Raw genomic sequence first — 23211 nt, 5'->3', positions numbered from 1 at the left:
AACGTTTTTTTTTTGTTTGTTTTTTGCTATCTGATTGTATTAAACAACGTCAAACTCACCAATATTGCGGCTCTATGGAAAGCTTGGAATTTACTCTTGCTATCTGCAAAGTGTTTGTTTCAGAAAAATCCACCGTAGACATGTTATGAGCCAGTTTCTATCAAGAAATGTGGTTCAGGTGATCATTTTTTCTAAGTCCTGGAGTTTGGAAGCGCTCGTCCTGTGACCACCTGGTTCTAAATGTCACATCATGCAGGAGGCAGCGGGACGTTGCGTTATAGAAGACGAGCGCTTCCAAAGTTCAACACTTAGAAAATAAACCATGTCTGCTCGGATTTCTTGACAGAAAATAAATCATAACATGTTTACGGTGGATTTTTCTGAAACAAACACTTTGCAGATAGAAAGAGGATTATGCAAGCTTTCCATAGAGCCGCAATATTGGTGAGTTTGACGTTGTTTAATACAATCAGATAGCAAAACAACGTTTTGATGCATTGGCTGTCTATGGGAGGTATTGCAACCCTAGATTCATCCGATTATAAAAAAATCTAGTGTTGCAATTTGCGTCTACATTGTATACATACATGTATCATTATTACAGGACATGCATTGTACCACGAAGACTATAGGCCAGTCAATCTAAGCTAAAAAAGGGCCTGACCCAAAAGAAATTGCAATAGTAATCATTCAGGTTTTTTTATGATCCTTTGGGCCATCCAAAAAACATATTAAAAGTTGTGAATTATATATTTAGTGGATCAAGGTAAATTCAGGGGGTTCGAGTTTGGGTCCATTCACTTACTATACAGGAAAAAAGACCTCACAAAAAAATCTGCTTTAAGTAGCATGTGAGGGGTCTAACTAGGGGTTTGTCATGATTCTGAATCCATTGCAAGCATTTGTTTTCCCATCACTAAAATACAGTTTTGTCAGTTTTGTTGGGTCCATTTTTAGCCCAAGGAATGTTTTTCGTGCAAAACAAATGCTTGCAATGGATTCAGAATAATTAAAAACCCCTAGTTAGACCCCTCACATCACACTTATAGTCCATGGGCCAGACGAGTTGTCGGTATCAAAAAGGTAGCAAAGGTTACCATGCATTTTTGAAAAGCTCTATATCTGTAGATTATATTTTGGTATGATAACCATTTCTTAGACACAGCTAAATTGGTGTTATCAGCCGCTAGAGTTGGTGTCCCATTGACTTTACATTACAGGAAAAAAAAGCTAAAAATTAATCTGCTTTAAGTAGCATATGAGGGGTTAAACTAGGGGGTTTTCATGATGCTGAATCCATTGCAAGCATCTGTTTTGTACACAAAACATTCCTTGGGCTAAAAACTGTCCCACAAGACTATGGTTTAGTGATGAGTCATCACTTTTCACACTCTTGTGGGGGCTATTTTAGCCCCAGGAATGTTTTTTAAGCAAAACATGCTTGAAATGGATTCAGCATCATGAAAACCCCCTAGTTCGACCCCTCTTATGCATTTAAAGCAGATTAATTTTTAGCTTTTTTTTCTCCTGTAATGTAAAGTTAATGGGACACCAACTCTAGCAGCTGATAACACCAATTTAGCTGGGTCTAAGAAAGGGTTATCATACCAAAATATAATTGCGACCGTCAGGGAGCAGTTTAATATGAAAACCTCCACCGGCCGTCCGTCCGTCCGTCCGTCACACCTTTGTGACCATCAACAAACGTCACACCTTTGTTGATGTTTAAATCGAAGAGTCTTGGTCAAATACTTCTGTTGGTTTCTGCACTGATCATTTATACAATTCAGCTGAGTTTGCTCGTGTCATCATGATGAGGTCATAAATCAGCCATGCCCAAATATAGATTTTACGGGTTTACATGCTTACTCAGTTATTCGTTATGTGAAAGTCCTATGACGTCTATGATATCTGACATCATCATACATACATTCCCTTTTATGCCCATAAATGGAGATCCCCTCTGTAGAACCAGCCACTGACATCACTGTAATGTCAGGGGAACCAAATCCCTTTTATGCCCATATATGGAGATCCCTGTGATGCCAGGGGAACCAAATCCCTTTTATGCCCATGTATGGAGATATGGAGATCCCCGTGTTGCCAGGGTAACCAAATCAATTTTATGCCCATATATGGAGATCCCTGTGATGCCAGGGGAACCAAATCCCTTTTACGCCCATATATGGAGATCCCTTATGTCATCAATATTAAGCCCATATCTGTGAATATCTTTGGGTACCAGATGTCTCCATATATGGTTAAATGGTCCGATATACATCACTGGCCAGAAGACCAAGAAATGGTGCAACCTCGCCCTTTGCTTTTCTCCCTATAGGCATCTTACTGGTAGGTAGTTTAATGAGGAATGCAGTATGGTGGTAGGTAGGTAGTTATGGCCTTTGATGTAAGATTTTCACTTTCTAGGATAACTATATTTGCTATTCCCAGATGATGCCCTTTTAGGGTACCCCTCATGCCCATATATGGAGATCCCCAGGCTTTACTAATTAACATAAGTTTTATGCCCATATATGGAGATCATTGTCCCAATGTCATCAGATATATGGGCATAAATGGACACAGGCAAACTAGATGGGCTGTATGGATATCCAGATGTGTGATGTAAGTGTTTTATTCCAAATGTGGCACCCCACAGACATATTTCCAGAAACAAAATCCCTTTCATGCCCATATATGGAGATTTCTGATGTCATCAATCCCAGGCCCTGTAAAAAACATGGTTGCTATGGTATGAGCAACTTATGTCTCCATATATGGAGATTCAACTTCAATGAGAACCATGGCAAACTGTCAACTGCCCGTATGTCTTGATAATTGGTAAAACAAACTTTTGGCCTATTTGTGGAGATAAGCGACCAGCGGTCGCTTATCTCCCGATTAGGGAGTCTTACTGGTCTACAGATATAGAGCTTTTCAAAAATGCATGGTAACCTTTGCCACCTTTTTGATACCGACAACTCGTCTGGCCCATGGACTATTAAAGCAGATTGTTTGGGGGGTCTTTTTTCCTGTATAGTAAGTGAATGGACCCAAACTTGAACCCCCTGATTTTACCTTGATCCACTAAATATATAATTCACAACTTTTAATATGTTATTTGGATGACCCAAAGGATCATAAAAAACCATGAATGATTACTATTGCAATTTCTTTTGGGTCAAACCACAGATTGACTGGACTATCAGGACTCCTGGGACAGGACAGGGCAAGTCAACAGAAAATAGACCTGTAAAAGCCCCTGATACACGTAGCAATTTTTTCATCAATATCAACCAGCTACGACCAGAGGCGTCAATTGGGTATGGCCATTGGCAGCGTCATTGGATTAATCTTTTTTGTGCCTTCACCGGTGCAAGACACCCAGTCATGTTGCCATACCTTATCAACAGGCATGAATTCATTTTAGGAAGTACATTTTATTTTTATCCCCTTCAGCCAAGGTATGGAAGTTGCCATACCCAATTGACGCCTCTGGTTGTTGCTGGTTGATATTGATTAAGACATTATACGTGTATCAGGGGCTTAAAGGCAATTTGTCAACAAAAACTTGCCAGTGTCGTATATTTTGGGTCATATTCATAAAGTACAAGTCATGAAAGCAGAGGTTCAGGGGCCAGACGAGAAGGCACCGGGATTTGAGTGAACCAAAGTAATCTGATACATTCCACAGATCGCAAACAACAGCTGTGCGATTTGTGGCCCTTTTCCAGCAGCTGAATTAACATGCTTAAAGATAGCAGGGCCACTCAAGCCTGCCCCATGCTGAGATAGCAGAGATGGTAATCAGGGGACCATTTGGTTACAATGGCTGTCCCCCACCTGGGGGAAAGCAGTCTAAGAGGAGCCAACTGTGTTACAGCCTGACGCGGTAAGAAGTTGGTAAAAATGGATAATATGGTTCTATAATTGCCAGAATTTGACGTTAACAGGCCATTAACGAGAAATGTGGCAAGCAGAAACATATATTCATGATTAACCAGTATAGGATGTGAAGACTTCTTAGGGAATCCTCCGTTTTCCTCCCTGCTCAGAAAGAGACGTTTTAATTATTGATCTTTTGGGTAAAAGTAACTTCTGGTTAACCATTTTGAACAGGAGTTGGCTGTATGAGTATGATTGTTTGAGTTATGAGTGAAATATTGATTGTAAAATGATTTACCATGTTGTAAGTTTGAGTTTGAGGCAATACTGTATAACTTGTATTAATTATGTGCCGGCTCCAGCCCCCTCCCCTCTGGTGCTGCACCATATTGACTGGTCAACAGGCCAGGTGGGACGGCCCGCCTTTATTCAACAAGGCTTTGATGTGTTGAATACTTAAGTGGCTGCAGAAACTGAGTTCAGGGTTCAGAAACCTGTCTCTAGCCACTCAGGTTTTAGTTCCAATCCGATGCGAGAGGCGAAGCTGTGCTCATATTCTGAATATTTCTGCGAAGAAAATAAAGTTTGTTGACTGCCTGCAACTAGCCACTTCCTGACTCATCTTTTTCCCTGCACAACTGAAGAACCTTGGACAGAATTAACGACACCAGTGAGGAATATGGTAATCTCGAAGCTCTTTCCAACGCGTTGTGGTGCAGTTGACAGTAAAGCAGGTCTTGAGTGCATTTACGGTGTTTATTTTAAAGCCAGAAGATGATGACAGCATAGAACTTAAACCGGGTGTAAATAACTAAATTATCAACTAACTGGTGACTGGAAACTAAACTAAATTAACTCAAAACAACTGAAAACAAACAAAAACAAAAGCACGCACAGACAGTTGAAAAACTATGTGGCTTCCCACTGTGATTGCCAATACTTGGCACCTGTGCCCCAGTGACACCCTAAAGCAGGCTGACTCACAGCCTATGCCCAGGTCTAGCAGTAGTCATGGCAACCTCACAGAAGCAACTTTACATAGAATAAATGCATTGCAATAAAAAACGATCAAATTGGCTGCAACAAGGCCTCTCACAATTATTACATAATCGCCTAATTGCGATTATTTGACATAATCGTGATTATTTTTCGCAATTGTTTCCATGTTGAAAAATGTTCATATATTTAAAATAAAATAAAATAAATAAAATAGTGGAAATAGCAGATCTACAATCTCACAACGAGCTTGTAGATCTGCTATTTCCACTATCAATGTTCTTTTTTAAGTATAAAGTTGTCAAATATGCCAGTAATTTCTTTGTATATTTAGGTATGTGTCATATCTGCCATGTGCAACTTCAAAGCCTAAAAGCCAAACAGAAATGTAATTGTCAAAAACACAATTAAATCGTTAATCACAATTATTTGTGTGACAATTAATCGTCACGTAAAATGTCATAATCGTGACAGCCCTAACAGTAATCAGAAGATACAGAGAAAGAAAGGAAAGGAAAAAAAAACATTCCTTGGGGTAGAAAAAAAACCCCATACAATTATTGTTTAGTGATGAGTCATCACTTTTCAAAGTTTTGTGGGAGCCGCCTTGACCCCAAGGAATGTTTTCCGTGCAAAACAAATGCTTGCAATGGATTCAGAATCATTAAAAAACCCTAGTTTGACCCCTCACATGTTACTTAAAGCATATTTATTTTGGTGTGTTTTATCCTGTATAGTTAATTTAATCAGACTCCAACTTTCATCAGCTGTAACTGATTCTCCTAGGGAAACTGAATTTCAGTCTTTGTGGGATGTGTTACTTGACACCTTTACAAACACATTGGTGAATACATATTTTGGTAAGGAATTTATTCCAGGATATGACATGGATATTTCTGAATATATTCCCTTCTTATATAATCTGTCATTTAGTAACAGAGGTCATTATTCAGTTTGTGAATGTTCCAGCACTGACCAGGACCTGCCAGCTCTCAAGTCTCCTGTAGGCTAGCTGTGTCTTCTCTCAATCTGCTGTGGTGAACGATGATCAGTGAGGGAAAAAAAACGGTTCTAGGAAAAAACAAAACAAAACAATGGAATGGAACAATGGAAAACAATGCAATGGGCCTGGTGTACAAGATACACTACACCACTATGATACCCAAGTACCTGTCAAAATACTTTATAAACATTAAGGATGTCCATAATTACAACACCAGAGGCAGCGCCACAGATCACTTTCAACCTAGAGTCAAAACCAACAAAGGGTCAAAATCATTCTTCTGCTATACCACCAAAATGTGGAAAGCCTTACCGAAGGCCATAAAGGAGTGTGGATCACTAGCATCCTTTAAAATTGCCCTGAAAAAAACACTTACAGGCAGCAGCCGTTCGCAACTGGTAAAAAAACAAACCTAGCCCAACCCTACCCTCCCCTGCCCCTTCTTTGTATATACTTTCTGTTTGTTTAGACTTACTGTTTTCTTTTTTTTTTTGTTCTTTCATTTTATTTTCCTTACATATCTACTGCATAGTACTGTGTTCTATTCGTCTGTCATTCAATGTTATATGAGATACTTTAATGGTTTCCTGTGGAAATAAGCTTAGTCTTTTCATGGATCTCCTTTTAGTAGACCTTTATACCAGTGAACTGTACCGTCATGAAACTGTACCTTTTCCTATGCAAACTTCTAATGAAGTCTTCAATCAATCAATCAATCAATCAAACAAACAAACAAAAGAAGCAACTATAGGCCAACACTTTAAACCTACCAGGGGTAGGCAACCTTATAGGCACAGGTGCCAACAATGGCTCAGGGGAGGGTGATCCCTGGCACACTGGCATTAGTGTGAGAGGTTTGTTGGCTTTAAATAAAATTATATATTTAAAAAAATAGAAAATGAAATCCCCTCATTCAAACTCTGAACTCTGACTGGGGAGGAAGTCTGGGACATAGGTGGCGCTAATTGCTGTCTAATGATCATTACAATGTGGAAGAAAATATTTCAAAAGAAGAAGAACTAGAATCTAGTAATGTATATGGCAAATCTAAATCCATTGGAATCATTTTATTTTTTATTTTTTGTCATATTATATGTTGATATAGCGAAGTGGCACACTGACTGAAAATAAAAAACTTGACACGTTGTGTGAAAAAAAGTTGCCTTCCCCCGTTATATACGCATCTGATATTTTCAAAAAGATTGAAATAAAATGTGGAATATTAGCCCTATTCACGGCCCGCCCACTCAGCATCCCCCTGGTGCTGAAGTCACGTTTTGAAGGGTAAAACCCTGCTAAAAGCCCATAGAGTTAACACAGAATTCGCAAATTTAATACAATTTCCGAATAGTAAAGTATAAAATACGGCTAGCATGATCGAGAACACAAGATAGTAAAAGGCACAAAGCATTATAATTTACTTTACCGTTCGAAATAATGATTTGCTGGCTTTAAGTCCAGCTATTTCTGTTATAGTTTCCCCTTCTAAGCTGACGTCAGCACCAGGAAGTTGCTGAGAAATTTGCTGAGTGGGCGGGCCGTGAATAGGGCTTATTTGGAAGAATTTTGAAACATTCAACACAAATCCGGTACAGGGCTCCTCCTGTGAGAAGACGGACAACTGAGTTTTCTTTTTACCTATTGGAGTTTGTTGAGGAAACACAACATGTTTCATATTATCCTTTAACATCCTGGAAATAAAATACATTTTAAATTGCATCTACAAAATATACTTGGCAAAACAATAAAGAATTCTGATTCTTCTGAATGTGTAGTGGTTACTATTATCTATAATTATACTATATTTTACCTTTTTTCCACCAGATATTTAGAGGAAATCAGCTGGGACATAGACATGCCTAACTAACAAAGCAATATAGGACATTATACGTACACTGTAATACATTTTTTTTGTAACTGCCCCTTCTTTGTATATACTTTCTGTTTGCCTTACTGTTTCTTGTTCTTTCTTATTTTTTTTCTGACTATATCTACTGCATAGTACTGTGTTCTATTCATCTGTCATTCAATGTTATATGAGATACTTTAATGGTTTCCTGTGGAAATAAGCTTAGTCTTTTCTAGGATCGCCTTTTAGTAGACCTTGTACCAGTGAACTGTACCGTCATGAAACTGTACCTTTTCCTATGCAAACTTCTAATAAAGTCTTCAAATCAAAAAATCTAATCAAACATCATATGGTGCAGCTGTGTTAAATAACAACTAGTATCCTAGGTATTTTTATAACCCTGCTCAAATTCGTTGTAATTCCAGCCCTAATGTGCAAGATTATAATTCCAACCATTCAATTCCATAAAATGGAATACTTTGGCAGTATTTGGTTGCCAATGCAATTTTGCCATCGACCACGAGGTGGCAGTGTCTACTGAAAAGTATGTGATAAGCAAAGATGACTCAAAATGTGTCATTTCAAGGGAGATAATCACATGAAAACAAATCAGAATAGAAAAAGACATTAATGTACAAAAGATATAGAGCTTGGCATGGCAACTCTTTGTGTGCATGTGTATACACGCGCACAGCGCACACGTGTGCATATTTGTGCGTGAGAGTGTGTTTGCGGGGCTGGTGTAGGCGGTATAATGACACACTCCTTCACTCATTCCCAGTGTTTTCCCCAAAACTCTGAAAGGTTAAATAAGGGCTGTCTTCAGACCAGTCTTCCCTAGCAGGGAATGTTAGAGAGGCAGGGGATGAAATGTCTAAAAGGGCCTTTTGGTCAGAATATCGAAAAATAGCAGACCTGCTTGGATAATCAGCATAATCAAGTCAATACTGGAGATGTGGCGTAACGGCATGGATTTCTACCATAGACTGTAGAAAAATATGGACGATACGAAGCCATTGGTTTCTATGCAGCGCAAATGGCCCTTTCTACCCCTTGGAATGGGTGTCGCCATCATAGAATTGTAAAGGCATCAGAGATACTATTGGCTGCCAACGGTCACGTGCACCGCAGGGATACATGGGAGAATGTGGTCGGAGCCTCCCGAAATACAGCACACGAAGAAGAACACAGCCGGCTGGTATCAGTTTAGTTGGCCACGCCCCCCCCCCCGCAACTTTATCATTTATTTTAAATTAAATCGGACCACATTTCGACAAAACTAATATGATGGTGATTGAAAGGCAATGTTTAACTAGCGATAGGAACCATACAGTATTCATGAAAATGTTAATTAAGGTTAGAAAACGAAAGGGGAAAATGAATGGGATCCAATGGAGCACAATTCTTTTTGCGATCGGCCGGGGGGGAAAACAGCGCAACTAGCGGCCAATCATAGGAAGTTTTACTTCCCTATTGGAGTCATTTTAAATCGGCAGAACTATGCCCCTGATTTCTACACAGAGAGGGCTATTATTTCAACATAAGATGCTGCAAGTTCAAGAGAGCTTGGACAAGGCTCTTGAAGGCTGCCTTGGGTTATGGTATGGAAAGAGGGGGCATTTGCATTTCTTTCACCATAGCAAAAACTGCATTCATGGTCTGGAGAGGGCACTTTTTACAGACGGGTAAAAGGGCAGGGGCTCAAGCCCCCTTTGATGTCTCTCTGTCTACGTGTGCACGTGCAGGCAGTGTGGCTCTGGAGGCAGTGCCGGTTCTAGGACTCAAGTGGCCCTATGCAAGATTATTTTAGGTGGCCCGTTAGTGAGGGGCCACCTAAAATAATCTGTAGCACCAGATCGAAATGTTCTTTTTGGAGGCATATTGGCTTGCTCATGAATCAAGTACAGGCAGCCAGGCCAGTGAAGTTTGGGATTATGAGGAAGGAGGAAGGGGAGCGCATATTAAAATAATAACGCTAGTTTTTGGATAGGGGATACATGACATAATATAACAATATGTTTAAAAAATATCATCTTGATGTGGCCCCCTTATTGGTTGTGGCCCTAAGCGGCCGCTTATGTTGCTTATGCCAGGAACCGGCCCTGTCTGGAGGGAACATGCAGAGAAGGGCTGACTTGGATCAGTGTTTGGTAGGCATTGTGCACGTGGTGGTTGGCATCATCAGTTAAGCTGAGGGCTGTTTTGTGTCCTCAGGCGGAGCTTTCAGGGGTTGCAGACAGGAGCGAGGAGGTGATCGATGTGCCAAAACACTCACAGCGGAAGACACTCACCTGAAACAACAAACAAGTTGCAGCAGATGTTTAGACAGATGTTGAGACAGACATCTAGTCATCAAGTAAAAAAAAAAAAGAAGACGTGATAGATAGATAGGTAGGAAGAAACAAGAACAGTACTGTAACAGTAAAGAGAATGCCTTATGCCTTAACTTCTTTGCCTTTTTTTTTACTATATAGACATATTTTTTTAATATCTCAAATAGCTGATCTGCATGCTCACAACGTGCAGATGTAAATCAGCATTTGAAGTACAAGGCATAAGGCATAAGACCTGGATCATAATAGAGCCTCCAGAGTCCAAAGAGATACCAAACCATGTGATAATAGAGGATCTATGACCTTACAACGCACAATGCGTTGTGAGCTTGTAGATACACGATTTTTTCCACTTCTTCTTAAAAGATTAATTTGTGGAATTCATGGAATTTCTTTGAAAAATAAAATGAATTTGATTTAGGAAATTGTTTTTGAAAAATGTTAAGAATTCGTTTTTAAATGATTAAAACATTACTCGCGACCCAGAGAAATCATTCTGCGATCCACACTAATAGGTCCCTACACACTGTTTGGGAGACATGTCCTACTACGACCGGGGGAAAAGCCAGCCTTAGCACTAACAGACTGAGGGGGAAAAAACAACCCAAAGAATATTCACAGTGGTAGGTAACCCAGGTGCAGAGGCACGAAAATAATAATCCAATTCCAGAATTGAAAAAAGGTTTTAATCTCAAAATCCCAAAAGATCACAGTTCTTCAAAACTTGGTTCAAACCACACAAAAAGGCTTCAAGACATAAAGTCCAAAACTCTCAATAAAGGTATATGGGAGGACAGAGGTCAAACACAGTGTTCACAACATATAGACTATGTGTAGGCTCTGGGGTAGCATGTTGGCCACTCGTCAACGAGCTCAGCTCTTTGGCTGACTGGTTAACGTACGTGCCCTGTTAATAGCGGCCCGGGTTTGCCTCCCGGTTGTTGCCTCGCGGTCACGCTACATAAGCACTGAACTGCGAAGGCACGGTTTAAATACTCAGGCAAACAATATGCAATCAATGATAGGGCACAGGTGAGGTGGGAAACAAGGAGGAGTGGCAGACAATAATGAGGCAGGCAAAAAAAACAGTAAATAACAGACACATTTCCAGAATGACCCTGAAAACCCCCGAACCATGACATGTCCTAGAAGTACCATAGATAAATCATGTACTGCTGCTACAGCCCAGCCAATCGGAGGCTGACCTGAACCTGCAAGAATTTGCTGTTTGCTGTTGTGGTAAGTCCGTCAGGCTGTGCTTTGTTGTTGTTATTTTGTTGTTTGTACACTTTTCTTCATGTCTTTCAGCGTTGGAAAGTATTTGATTGTATACACTTTAGATATAAGATGATGTGGGACACACCTGGCTTCTGATCTTGTATCAACATTGTGTGATCAGCGCTCATACAATGCTCCACAGTCACACCACAGCAAGAACAACGGTACGACTTTCTCACATTGAAGAGGATGGATGAGTTGAGGCCGATCATTGTTAAAGAGGTGGTGCTATGATTTCCCCCCCTCTAAAACATGATTATCAGGTATTATGATTATACTAGGAGGAAGATTTTTTCCAAAAAAGTATACAGAAAGTTAAAATTGGGTTTTTATGTGGCCACACCCCCAGTTCATTAAGTATGCATGGATGTCATGGTGGGTGGTGACCCAGCTGAAGTTAGCCACACCCCACAGTGTTGGGTGAATGGTAATTAGGGGAGGAGTTGATTCTGTGATGTAATCGTATCTGTGTTTTTTAACTGACACTTTTGACCCCAAGGTGGCAGCCTCCAAGAGAAAACAAACAAAAACCAAGAGAATACATAATTGCTCATAAAAAACACACCAGGGGGTCTAATGAAGTACTTTCAACCTCCTATACACATGAAAAACAGAATAAGTACAAAACTATGGCAACACCTCTTTAATATGAGCGCAGTGTCATGTCTCAAAGAGATTTTAATATCTCTGAGAGATGACACTAACTTCCTCAGTGACTGACCTGCTGGGAACTCCTTGCAGAACAGCAGTGGTAGTACAGTTAAGTAAAAGTACCTCAAAATTGTACCTAAGTACAGTACTTGATTGATTGAGAATTTTGTTGGACAAAAATGGAGAACAGTACAAGTATAGTCAATACAATAAAAACAAAAATAGTACAGTACAAGTACAGTTAAACACTCTGCCTAAAAGGAGCATCCCAAATAAGTCCTTTTATGGTCTTTTTTATGTCGGTAAAGTCTTCAATTCATGGACATAACAAATAGCAAGCAGAAAAAAACAAAAAACAAATAGCAAGCAGAAAAAAAGAAAACAAAAAAAAAAGAGCTCACTACCTCCGCCTCTGGCCTCCTGAACGGTGAGTTTTCAGGGCAGTTTTGAGCTACATGTTTTAAAGGACAACTTTAGTTTTTTACAACAAGGGTTCATATTTTAGATTGTATTTAAATAATATAAAAGATGAGTGTTAAAATTATTTCATGTACTTCTTTCTATTGTTTTAGGGATTCTTATTTCAGTAGTTTGGCTGTTTGGGGCATGCGTACAAGTGGCTAAATATGTCATTTTACATAGAATAAGACCATTCCCAAGATACAATGCAACCTTTCATGGTTGGATGTGACTTATGGGGGCTAGAAGTGTTACTGTGAATAGCAATAAAGAAACTGCTGACCTATTGTGTCTAAAAAGACACATTTAGCCACTTGTACGCATGCCCCCATACGTACGCATGCCCCACATTTTGGCACGGTAAATGCGATAAAACAATAGAACGAAGAAAATGAAAACATGTTAACCCTCACTTTTTATTTTCTCTAATTACAATCTAAAATATGAACCCTTGTTGTAAAAAAACAAAGTAGTCAAGGAATTCCACACCTGGGTGGCAGTGTTGTAGAAGGAGAATTTACCCATATTTGTCTTAATGGGTTGCGTGTTATCAGATCATTGTGTGCTCCCTCTGGTGTTGTGGCTGTGGGTGTCGCTAACTTTTTGGAGATGTTTGGTCAGATATGCGGGTACTGAGGGGATGGAGGGCAGATTTGCGTTGACTATTTTGCAAGTCAATCCCATTTTTAGTTGTTTAACTCTGTCTTCAACACTGAGCCATCTTAGGCTATCAAAATGTGTGGGATAAACGTGGGTCATGGGCCCCAGGTCGAGAAGTAGTCGAATCAGTTTGTTTTGGGAGGTTTGGAGCTTAGTCTTTAGTGGCTTTTTGATATAGTAACTGCATCAACTTGAGTAAATGTACAGTGTAGTTACTTTACATGATGAACAGGACGGTGTGTAGTGTAGCAACTCATAATGTAATAAGGGCTCATAATGTAATAAAAACATGTAATAAAAACTCACAATGTAATAATCAGCTCATAATGTAATAAAAAACAAGCGCATAATGTAATAATTAAAATGTAATTAAAGCTCATAATGTAATAATCAGCTCATAATATTATAAAAAATACGTGGAGGTTCTTAACCCTGCAAGGCCCGAATTAATTTCTACTGGCCAATTTTTTTTTTTTTAAATCACATGGTGTTGTAGCAGTCCTAATCACAGGAAAATGTAATGTTAAAAATTAATAATGTTTTTGTAAGGTTTTATAGCCATAAATCATAAATCATGCTTTAATTTGCATTTTGGAGATATTTTTCACAATATTGTTCTAGACATTCTAATGATCACGAAAAAAAATATTACAGGCATTTTACTTATGTTTTAGTGAGGAATAGCTTCAGTTAAAAAGTGAGATGTTGTTCGTCCAGACGCTGGAATTTCAAATTCTCTGGGAGGTGTGAATGTCAGTCTCTGTGGGGGGTATTTATATGCAAATATTGTGGCCAATGGCATTGTAATACTAAACAATAGGATTTAATGGTGATGTTAATGTGAAAAAAGAACAGGAAAACTAATTATAACATTTTTCAAAAAAGGATTTAAAAAACGTTGCCTAATTGAAAAATCTATTATGTTATGCGCTCGTTTTTTTATTACATTATGAGCTGATTATTACATTATGAGTTTTTATTACATTTTTCTTATTACATTATGAGCCCTTATTACATTATGAGCCCTTATAACATTATGAGTTGCTGCACGGTGGAGAAACCCACACAGAGTTTGCTTCATAATGGAAATAACAGGTCAAATCTACGGCTTAAAGTTGCCTTCGTGTTCGGCCGTCATGGAGTACAGTGTCTGTCTGTGTGTCTGTGTGTGTGTGTGTGTGTGTGTGTGTGTGTGTGTGTGTGTGTGTGTGTGTGTGTGTGTGTGTGTGTGACAGTGTGTGTGTGTGTGTGTGCGCGCGTGTGTGTGCGTGTGTGTGTGTGTGTGTGCGCGCGCGTGCAGGTCAATCAAAGAACACCTACCATTCATGGGCAGGATCAGGATGTTGTCACGGAGAACCCCGTTGCCCAGAGAGAACTTCACAAACTTGGCCTGCAGGGCGGCGCTCACCTCGGGGGTTCGACCTGCAAGGGGGGGGGGGGGGGGGGGGTGATTAACTTAATGTGCAACATTGTTTTCTCACTCAACAGTAAACAAACCAACATAAAGTTTAGGTTTATAGTTTATTTATTTGCACATTTCTAAAGTAAGGCGCTCTACAGACGGGCAGCGGTTGCCGTGGTGGGGGATCCCGCTTGGATCAGCGGCGATGAGACACAAAACACACTCGCTCAGTGAGTAAACGCTGCGCGGTATTTCACCAAGATGAATAACACAATCCATCTCTCACCGCCCGCGTACGCATGCACAAACGAGCACGCTCGCGGGGGATTTCACACCCCCAAAACTTCACTGCGCGGACAAAATAGCCGCCCGCCTCCCATTGAAAATGAATTGCTAGGATTATTTTGAGGGTCGTGGCCTGAAAAGGTTGAAAACCACTGCTTTAACACACAGGCCTGCAGTGCCCAGGAGCACTTGCCTGGTTAATAAACCAGACCGAACACAACATCACCCCCTGGTGTAGAGATGTAGTGGTGTTGTAGTACAGTCTGGCACCGATCCATTGAGATTCTATTTCCTCAACCAGCTTCAAGGGTTGGCCAATCAGGGTTGTATGCTTGGGGCGCGTGGTTTCTGTAGGCTTGGGGCACGTGGTTTGGGGCAATGACGTAGAAATGAAAAATCTTCCTGAAATCCCAGACTCTCTTCCCAAAACAAAGTGTGTGATAGCGGCTGGCAACGCCAGGCAACTGGAGCACATCATGCCCTTTTTTAATAGCTGCTTCTCGTCTACGGTGAGAGAACGTTACTCACTCATCAACTTGTTGACGACCTCGGGCAAGCCGGCTGTGATCTTGTTGATGTTGAGGATAATATAGCTGTCATAAACCACGTCCACAATGCGCAGCTCGTAGTCGATGTTCGAAGCTGGAGAACAAAGGCGTCAATTAGAGGTGTACCGATATAGTATAAAACTGCATTGAAGAATCAACTTTAATTTGCAATGATCTGCTATCATTATGCAAAGAGCAAAATATTGTATTGTTTGACTTTGTATCGTATCGAATTGCTTTGCAATGCAAATAATCATATCGAATCGTTTTGCAATGCAATTAATTGATTGTAGCAATACTAAGTACTTGTATTTAGCAATTTTAAGAAGAAAAAAGAGAAAGAATAATTACTTTTCCATTCCAAATGTTACATTTAGTTTATCGATACATGTATAATCTCTGTGTTCATGTCAAGGTTGTTCAAATACAATATCAATGTATTTGCCAGAGAATCAGTGTGTTTACTAATTTGCATCCATAATAATATTTTAAAATGTATCTTTACACCCATTATGGCAATACATCAACGTGTGTGTGCGTACCAGGGGAATAGTTCCGCCGATTTAAAATGACTCCAATACGGAACTAAAACTTCCTATGATTGGCCGCTAGTTGCGCTGTTTTCCCCTTTCGTTTTCTAACCTTAATTAACATTTTCATAAATACTTTATGGTTCCTATCACTAGTTAGAAAATGCCTTTCAATCACGATGATATGCGTTTTGTGAAAATAAGGTCCCATTTATGTTAAAATTGATGATAAAGTTGCGGGGGGCGTGGCCAACTAAACTAATACCAGCCAGCTGTGTTCTTCTTCATGTGCTGTATTTCGGGAGGCTCCGACCACATTCTCCCATGTATCCCTGCGGTTGCACGTGACCGTTGGCAGCCAATAGCATCCTCTGGTGCCTTTACAATCTATGATGGCAACACCCATGCCAAGGACCCATATTGTGTCATTTGCGCTGCATAGAAACCAATGGCTTCGCTTTGTCCATATCTTTTATACAGTCTATGGTGCGTGCGTGCGTGCGCTATACTCACGGAGGGCATGATGGATGAAAAGTCCGGGTGTGTCTGTCTTTTGAGCTCGGAGAGATTCTCTGATGCAGGTACCGTCAGAACTATGAGAGAGAGAGAGAGAGTAGGAGTAAGGCCGGCTTTACACTGCCACTGAAATCTAGCCTGAATCAGATCTGAGTCACATGAAAAGTGGAATCCGATTTATTTTAAATAGTCTAAATTCAGACAGGTCACATGCAGGTCACATGAAATCCGATTTTGAAAAACCACATCCAGAGGTGGTTTCATATCCGATCCATATCCGGATCTGAGGACATCTGACTCAGTCTGAAAGCAGCAACCACATCCACCCCATTGAGTTTTAGGCAAGTCACATGCAAGTCACATCAAACTGGCCAAACGTCACTTGCTGCGTGACCCGAGCGCGGCTGTAATGACGTCATTACAGAGCGCAAGTATTTACTATTTTGATTACAGCGCACTGAGCACATGAGAAAAACAAGAGAGGAGAGAGAAAACACGTGAGCTAAATAGATACAACCAGAGAGAAGAGCCAAACACGAGTAAAGAAAAGAGGAGAGAAAAACAATATTTTAACGTGTGTTTGTTTTTGTTGTTGTCGCTTGTCCGTTATGTCGCATTTCCTGAACGTAATCAACTAGCGCCAACGTTGAGATGTAACGCCATGACGCCTACGTCGTTACCACGGTAACCAAAGCAGATATGTCGCCGCAGGGCAGCTTTGGGCTGACGCTGTTAAAATCAGTCTGAACGCACAGATCAGATCTGTGTCTCTTTCAAATGCAATGTGAAAAGTCGGGCCAAAAGATCGGATTTGAGAACCAAATCGGATTTGGGCTGGATTTGACTGCAGTCTAAATCCGGCCTTGAGATGTAACAATAGGATCGTTATGTTGGGTATGTGAATTGTTGATGAGATTACATTTCTATTTGCTATTTTTCACAATTTGACATTTTCAGTTTTCAGTTTGAGATTATTGCACTTTGGAATAAGAATTTACACTTCAATTGCTTAGGTGATGTTGCACCTTTTCTATAATTAAGAGATTAATTACACTTCAAAAGAAAAGCAAAAGGATGTAACAATAGGATGTGTTTCCCCACGGACCGATTGTGACTCACATGCAGTGCAGCAGAGCTGACCGCCAGTGTTTACAGTAACATGTGCTACGTTCTACTACCGGTATGTGAGACTTATTGTTAATACAAGTGTAAACAGCTACAATTGCTTTCACCGTCCTTTCTGTGCGTGAGGTTCAAGGTTCAAGGTTGTGCTTTGTTACGTCTTGTGTACAGGTACATAAGAGTAAAACTTATTTTTGCTCGGCTTCCCTACAGACAATGCAGTAGTAAAAGAGAGGCAAGAATGAAACAGGCACGTCCCGATAAGGCAAACGCAGATAAGGCAAACTAATGTACTAAACATCCTTTTGTTATGGTGAAATGTGAGCTCACCTGCATTGCGTTTCATGATCCCATTCATGCGTTTATCGTGCGCTTGCCCAGGCCACGATTGCATTCACCACGGCTTCGTAACTCGGCCCTGGCCCGCTCTTTGCGGGCACTCGCGCCTGCGGCGCTCGGGCGCGAAGAGCAGGACCAAGGTCCGCTGGCCTTCGTGCCGCTTGCAATGTCGTGGACAATAACTGTGACATATAACCATTGTATTGCTCAAAATTGTTTATTCATTTCACCATAACAAAAGGAGGCTACTCTGTTGCATTTTTCCTTAACGGGACGGCAGAAGGAGATTTGCATGTTGCCCTATCACTACGGTAGGAGACCCGGGCAGTGCATTTGCCCAGTTTGCCTTATCGGCGTTTGCCTTAGCGGGATTTCCCCGAATGAAACGAGAGAGAGAGAGAGAGAGAGAGAGAGAGAGAGAGAGAGAGAGAGAGAGAGCTCATGCGTTTCACTCACAGTTCATTTTTCATTTAGCATGTTGCATGTTTGTTTGCATGTGGGTTTCAAAGCTCACTTGAAGGTGGCACCAGTGCCATTGAAGTCTCCCTCAACGGTTGGCGCCACCATAGCAGTAGACACCTTCATCATTGCCTTTCTGGTCACAAACCACTGAGCATTGGTGGCGTGTCCTACCATGTACCACTTACCCGCCATCTGAGAGAGAGAGAGAGAGGGAGAGAGGGAGAGAGGGAGAGGGAGGGGGTAGAGGGAGAATTAGAGGGAGAGAGAGAGGGAGAGGGAGATAATGATGCCCATAACATGGGCATGAAACCACATTTGCAATTCCTTAATTGTGCATCTTTCTAGTTATCTTTAAGAGTGGCTTGATGACTCTCTCTCCCTCTCCCTCTCTCTCTCTCTCTCTCTCTCTCTCTCTCTCTCTCTCTATAATAATAATAATAATAACAATAAAACTTTATTTGTATAGCACCTTTCATGACATGAAATGCAGCTCAAAGTGCTTTACAGAACATAAAATGAAGCACAAGTGCTTAACATAAAAAAGAAATAATTAAAATGATTACAATAAAGCAAGAAAAAATAAAAGCATAGAACATTTAAGAACAATTTCAGAGCAGTGTGGACGTCAATAGCAGCACAGGGATTTAAAAAATAAATAAAAAATAAATCAGCTAAAAGCAAGAGTAAAGAAATAGGTCTTGAGCTGTGCTTTAAAGCTATCCACCGAGGCTGCCTGTCTTAGGTGTAGTGGGAGTTTATTCCAAGCTGTCGGTCCATAGAAGCAGAAAGCTGCTTCACCATATTTTTTATATGTCATTGTTGGCGCCTCAAGTAGGTCTGCACTAGAGGACCTGAGTGGGCGGGTTGGAACGTATCTATGCAGGCAGTCATAGAGGTACGAAGGTGCCAGACCATTAAGAGCTTTATAAACAAGTAAAAGAATTTTAAAATCAATCCTAAAAACACTCTCTGTCTCTCATATAATTACAATGAAAAAAGCATAAATTAACATTGTCAAAGCAAAGGTAGAACAAAACAATCAAAACAATATAATGTATGTACAATTAAAATGAATAAATAAATGCAAACAGAGCTGTGTCAGTGATAAAAAGGTTTTCATAGGGTGCTTCTATTTTAATCATTTGTATGTTCAAAGTGTGGCATTTGGCTTGTCATTAAAGATAGCTCATTATATTATTTGCAATAGTGTAAACCTGAAACCAGTGTCAGTATGACCATAATAAACCTACACTGAGTTCATCAACTTGAGATGAGATCATAATATTGCAAGTTGCAACCTTGTGCTATACCCACCCTGGTACAGAAAGATAAGTACATAGGGCTCTTTTCTCTATAACGATGTCTCTCTCTGCCTCCTTTGAGGGGAGTGTCTAAGTCAGGGGTTCCCAAACTTTTTTGTCTCAGGGCACCCCATACATATTTTTTTAATCCGAGGCACCCCTACATTCACCCCTACATTCACTCCCAGCACCTTGTATTTATGCATATCGTCGTTGTCGGGTGGAAACCTTGTATGTCCAAAACCGTTTGTTTTGTATTATCTATTTTTCTATTTATCATCTAAAAAATGTTCTAAACTAGTGAAAACACCAGATCTACAAGCACACAACACCTCGCATCGCGAGGCGTTGTGTGCTTGTAGATCGGCTCTTTTCACTAGTTTTGTGCGACGGTCTTGTATGATGAAGCAGGGCTTTGCTTTACCAAGAGACGTACACATTTGAAACTTGGAGATACAAGGTTTCTGCCCGACAGTGACGATATTTTAGTGATTATCTTGCAAGGAAAACGTTGAGATAATAGGCATTTTGGTTAAAACTGACATTTTGGTTAAAAACTTTGTACTTCAGGTTTAAAATGATACTAAATATTTTTTGTGTGTCCAAATAAATTCCAAATATTATCAAATGCCCCTGGACTGCCGTCACCCACTTTGAAAACCCCTGGTCTAAGTAATTCCGGTATGAAAACTGTTGCTTTTCTCTGTATCTGGCAGATTGCATTATTGCAGGCCTACTCCATTTTCTCTCCTGGTATTTGGCTGAGTGTCTTTTACTTTTCAAAATAACTCTGACTCTGAGCTTGTCTGAGTGTCTTGGCTGAGTGTATTTGGCTGAGTGTCTTTTACTTTTCAAAATAACTCCGAGCTTTTAAAGATCCTATTTATCAGTTACATTGCAACAAACATAAACAAAAAGTTGCAAATAGTATACTTGCGGGAAGCTTGGGATAAAATCTCTTTCGTCTTTCTCTCTCTATCTCACCTGCGTCAAGTTGAAGTCTGCTGGAGGCGCAACGTGGTTGCACGCAGCCGGCGTGCACAGAGCAGAGAGCAGGGACAGCAGTATGATGGTCTTCATGGCTGCAGCTTGGTGTGTGTCTGTAACAGGAGCAGGCAGAGCGTAGAGGAGCTGACCCAATATATCTCCTAAATGAGGCATCCCCCAGCCACCCATTTCAGACTCCTCCCTTAAGTGTGTGTGTGTGTGTGTGTGTGTGTGTAGCCTGGCTCCAGCCAATAGACCCGCCCACTCTCTGAGTGAACTGCATCTCGTCGAGTCTGAAATCAAGCGCCAGCGTCGAGTCTGAAATCAGGCTAGTGTGTGTGTGTGTGTGTGTGTGTGTGTGCGCGTGCGTGCGTGCGTGCGTGTGTGTTGAAGACCCCTGCAATACTGTGGTTACATTCACCTATACTATCTATTATTCTCCTATTGCTTATGTTGACATAATACTATACTCATTACTATTCTCTTATGCATACGTGTATATGCATCTACAAATAATTACTTGGCATACAGTGTGTTTATTTGTTTATCCTTGCATTATTCTGTTAGAAGATGCAGTAAAGGTGCAATTTATCAAAGATACAAAATGTATTTGGACCTGAGTTTGCTTACCTAATGTCTCTCTGTGTCTCTCCCTCTCTCTCCCCCCCTCTCTCTCTCCCCCCTCCCCTTTTCACTCTCAAATGAAGCCTAGTCATTGCTCAATCAAACTGTTGAGGTCATAGAAGGTCAATGACAGTTTAACTTCCACCCACATTGCAAAATGGGTCTGGGCCAGTTATGGCCCACATAAACCACTTACAGTTGGCCCACATACCGCAAGGAATGACGGCCCAGAGATGGCCCCATCATGGCTTGCCGGAGCTGGCCAACTTATGGGCCGTCTACGGGCCAGCTGTGGACGCACCATTCTGACCCAGGCCCGGCCCAGAAGTGGCCCAGTTCCGGAAAAATAAATCTGGCGCAGTTCTGGCCCAGAGGTGGCCCAGTTCCGTAAAAAATTGTCTTGGCCAGTTATGGCCCACATAATCTTCTTACAGTCGGCTCACATCCCGCAAGGAATGACGGCCCAGAGATGGCCCCATCATGGCTTGCCGGAGCTGCCGGCTCCGGTCAGCTGCCCGGCCCAGAAGTGACCCAGTTCCGTCAAAATTGGTCTGGGCCAGTTATGGCCCACATAATCTACTTACAGTCGGCTCACATAACGCAAGGAATGATGGCCCAGAAATGGCCCCGGTATGGCTTGCCGGCAGGGACGTGCTGGCCATTGGGAAAAGCGGGACAACTCCCGAACGGCCGGTTCATTCCTGGCCGGTCCAGGCCGGCCGTTAGGAAAAAATTAAAAAATAAAGTGTCGGCCTTCGTTCCATTTTGGGGGCTGGGCGGCCAACAAAGTAAATCATCACTGTCGGGCAGGAACCTCGTATCTCCAAGTTTTTTTTTTTTCGCAAAGCAAAGCCCTGCTTCATCATATAAGGCCGTTGCACAAACTTTTGTAAAGGTAGTAATTAATAAAAGGCAGAAACAGTTATTTAGCAAAAGTACAAAAGGTTTATTTACAAATCTCACTTACATGATCAATAAAACTGAATACATTTGCAGTGACATTCGCACAGGTAAAATAGCTTTATTTTTCTAGTAAATACCGGTCCATAATATCTAGTATCTTAGAACAGCACTCTGTCGAGGTGCCAACTTGTGCCCTGTGCACAACAAGGGGGTACTCCGACATACATACATACATACCCAGCCGATCGCAGTACTTGCACGCTCTGCTTGCGCAAGTAATTATTTATATCAATAAACAGAGGATACTTCGTATTATAATCATATTTGGGTTTATTCCAGAGAAGAGATTAAAAAATAAATAAAAAAATAAAGAGGAGAGAGAGAGAAGTAGGTTACGGGTCCATTTGGTTCCATTTGTACACTCTCAGAGTTACAGCCACATAAGGGTCCATTTGGTGCCTATACCCATTATTTATACAGGGACCCCAAGGAACCCCCTGGCTGGAACCCCCTCAAGGACCCCTGGGGGTACCCGGACCCCACTTTGAGAACCTAGCCAGCGAATACGAAAAAGCAAATTAAAATATATCTGTATCTGATTGATACATTCATATTTATAACTCTCAACAGCCGACATACTGTACATTCCTACTTGAACTTCAGGGGAACATACGGTACAGTACTGTCCATTCTCAGTTTGTAATAAGTGGCTGAATTTAATCCTTTTGCGGGAACACAAAATGGTGGCATGCATCCCTATTAATAAGGTGAGAATAAGCCCTTTGTAAACTGTGAACAAAAGAAGCTCTGTTTGTGACAGTGTGTGTGTAAGAATATTGGGCTACCTCCACGTGCCAATTCTTTCTGAGCTCAAAGATACCGATAGATACATCAGAGCTCCCTTTGTTAGGCCAGGAGACAGGCACCGACTTGTAAGCAGCTGGTTAGCTTACACAATGTTCTCTCTCTCTCTCTCTCTCTCTCACACACACACACACACACACACACACACACACACACACACACACACACACACACACACACACACACACACACACACACACACACACACACACAC

At 41.0% G+C, this 23211-nt stretch overlaps 1 protein-coding gene across 1 annotated transcript; it reads right to left on the bottom strand.

Moving 5' to 3' along the window:
• Window positions 1-10004: 10004 nt before the first annotated feature.
• On the bottom strand, window positions 10005-20699 carry LOC308307235 (lipocalin-like; the record flags this gene model as incomplete). Its single annotated transcript, XM_080752408.1, has 5 exons — window positions 10005-10024; window positions 14435-14536; window positions 15330-15443; window positions 18384-18510; window positions 20604-20699. 5 exons carry the CDS (start codon window positions 20697-20699, stop codon window positions 10005-10007), a joined length of 459 nt encoding a protein of 152 aa, XP_080608534.1.
• Window positions 20700-23211: the final 2512 nt, after the last annotated feature.

Source organism: Nannobrachium achirus (assembly GCF_963921795.1).
Source record: "Nannobrachium achirus genome assembly, chromosome: 21".
Taxonomy (NCBI): Eukaryota; Metazoa; Chordata; class Actinopteri; order Myctophiformes; family Myctophidae; genus Nannobrachium; species Nannobrachium achirus.
The sequence above is the reverse complement of the archived record's forward strand: the minus strand, read 5'-3'. Positions and strand labels throughout refer to the sequence as shown.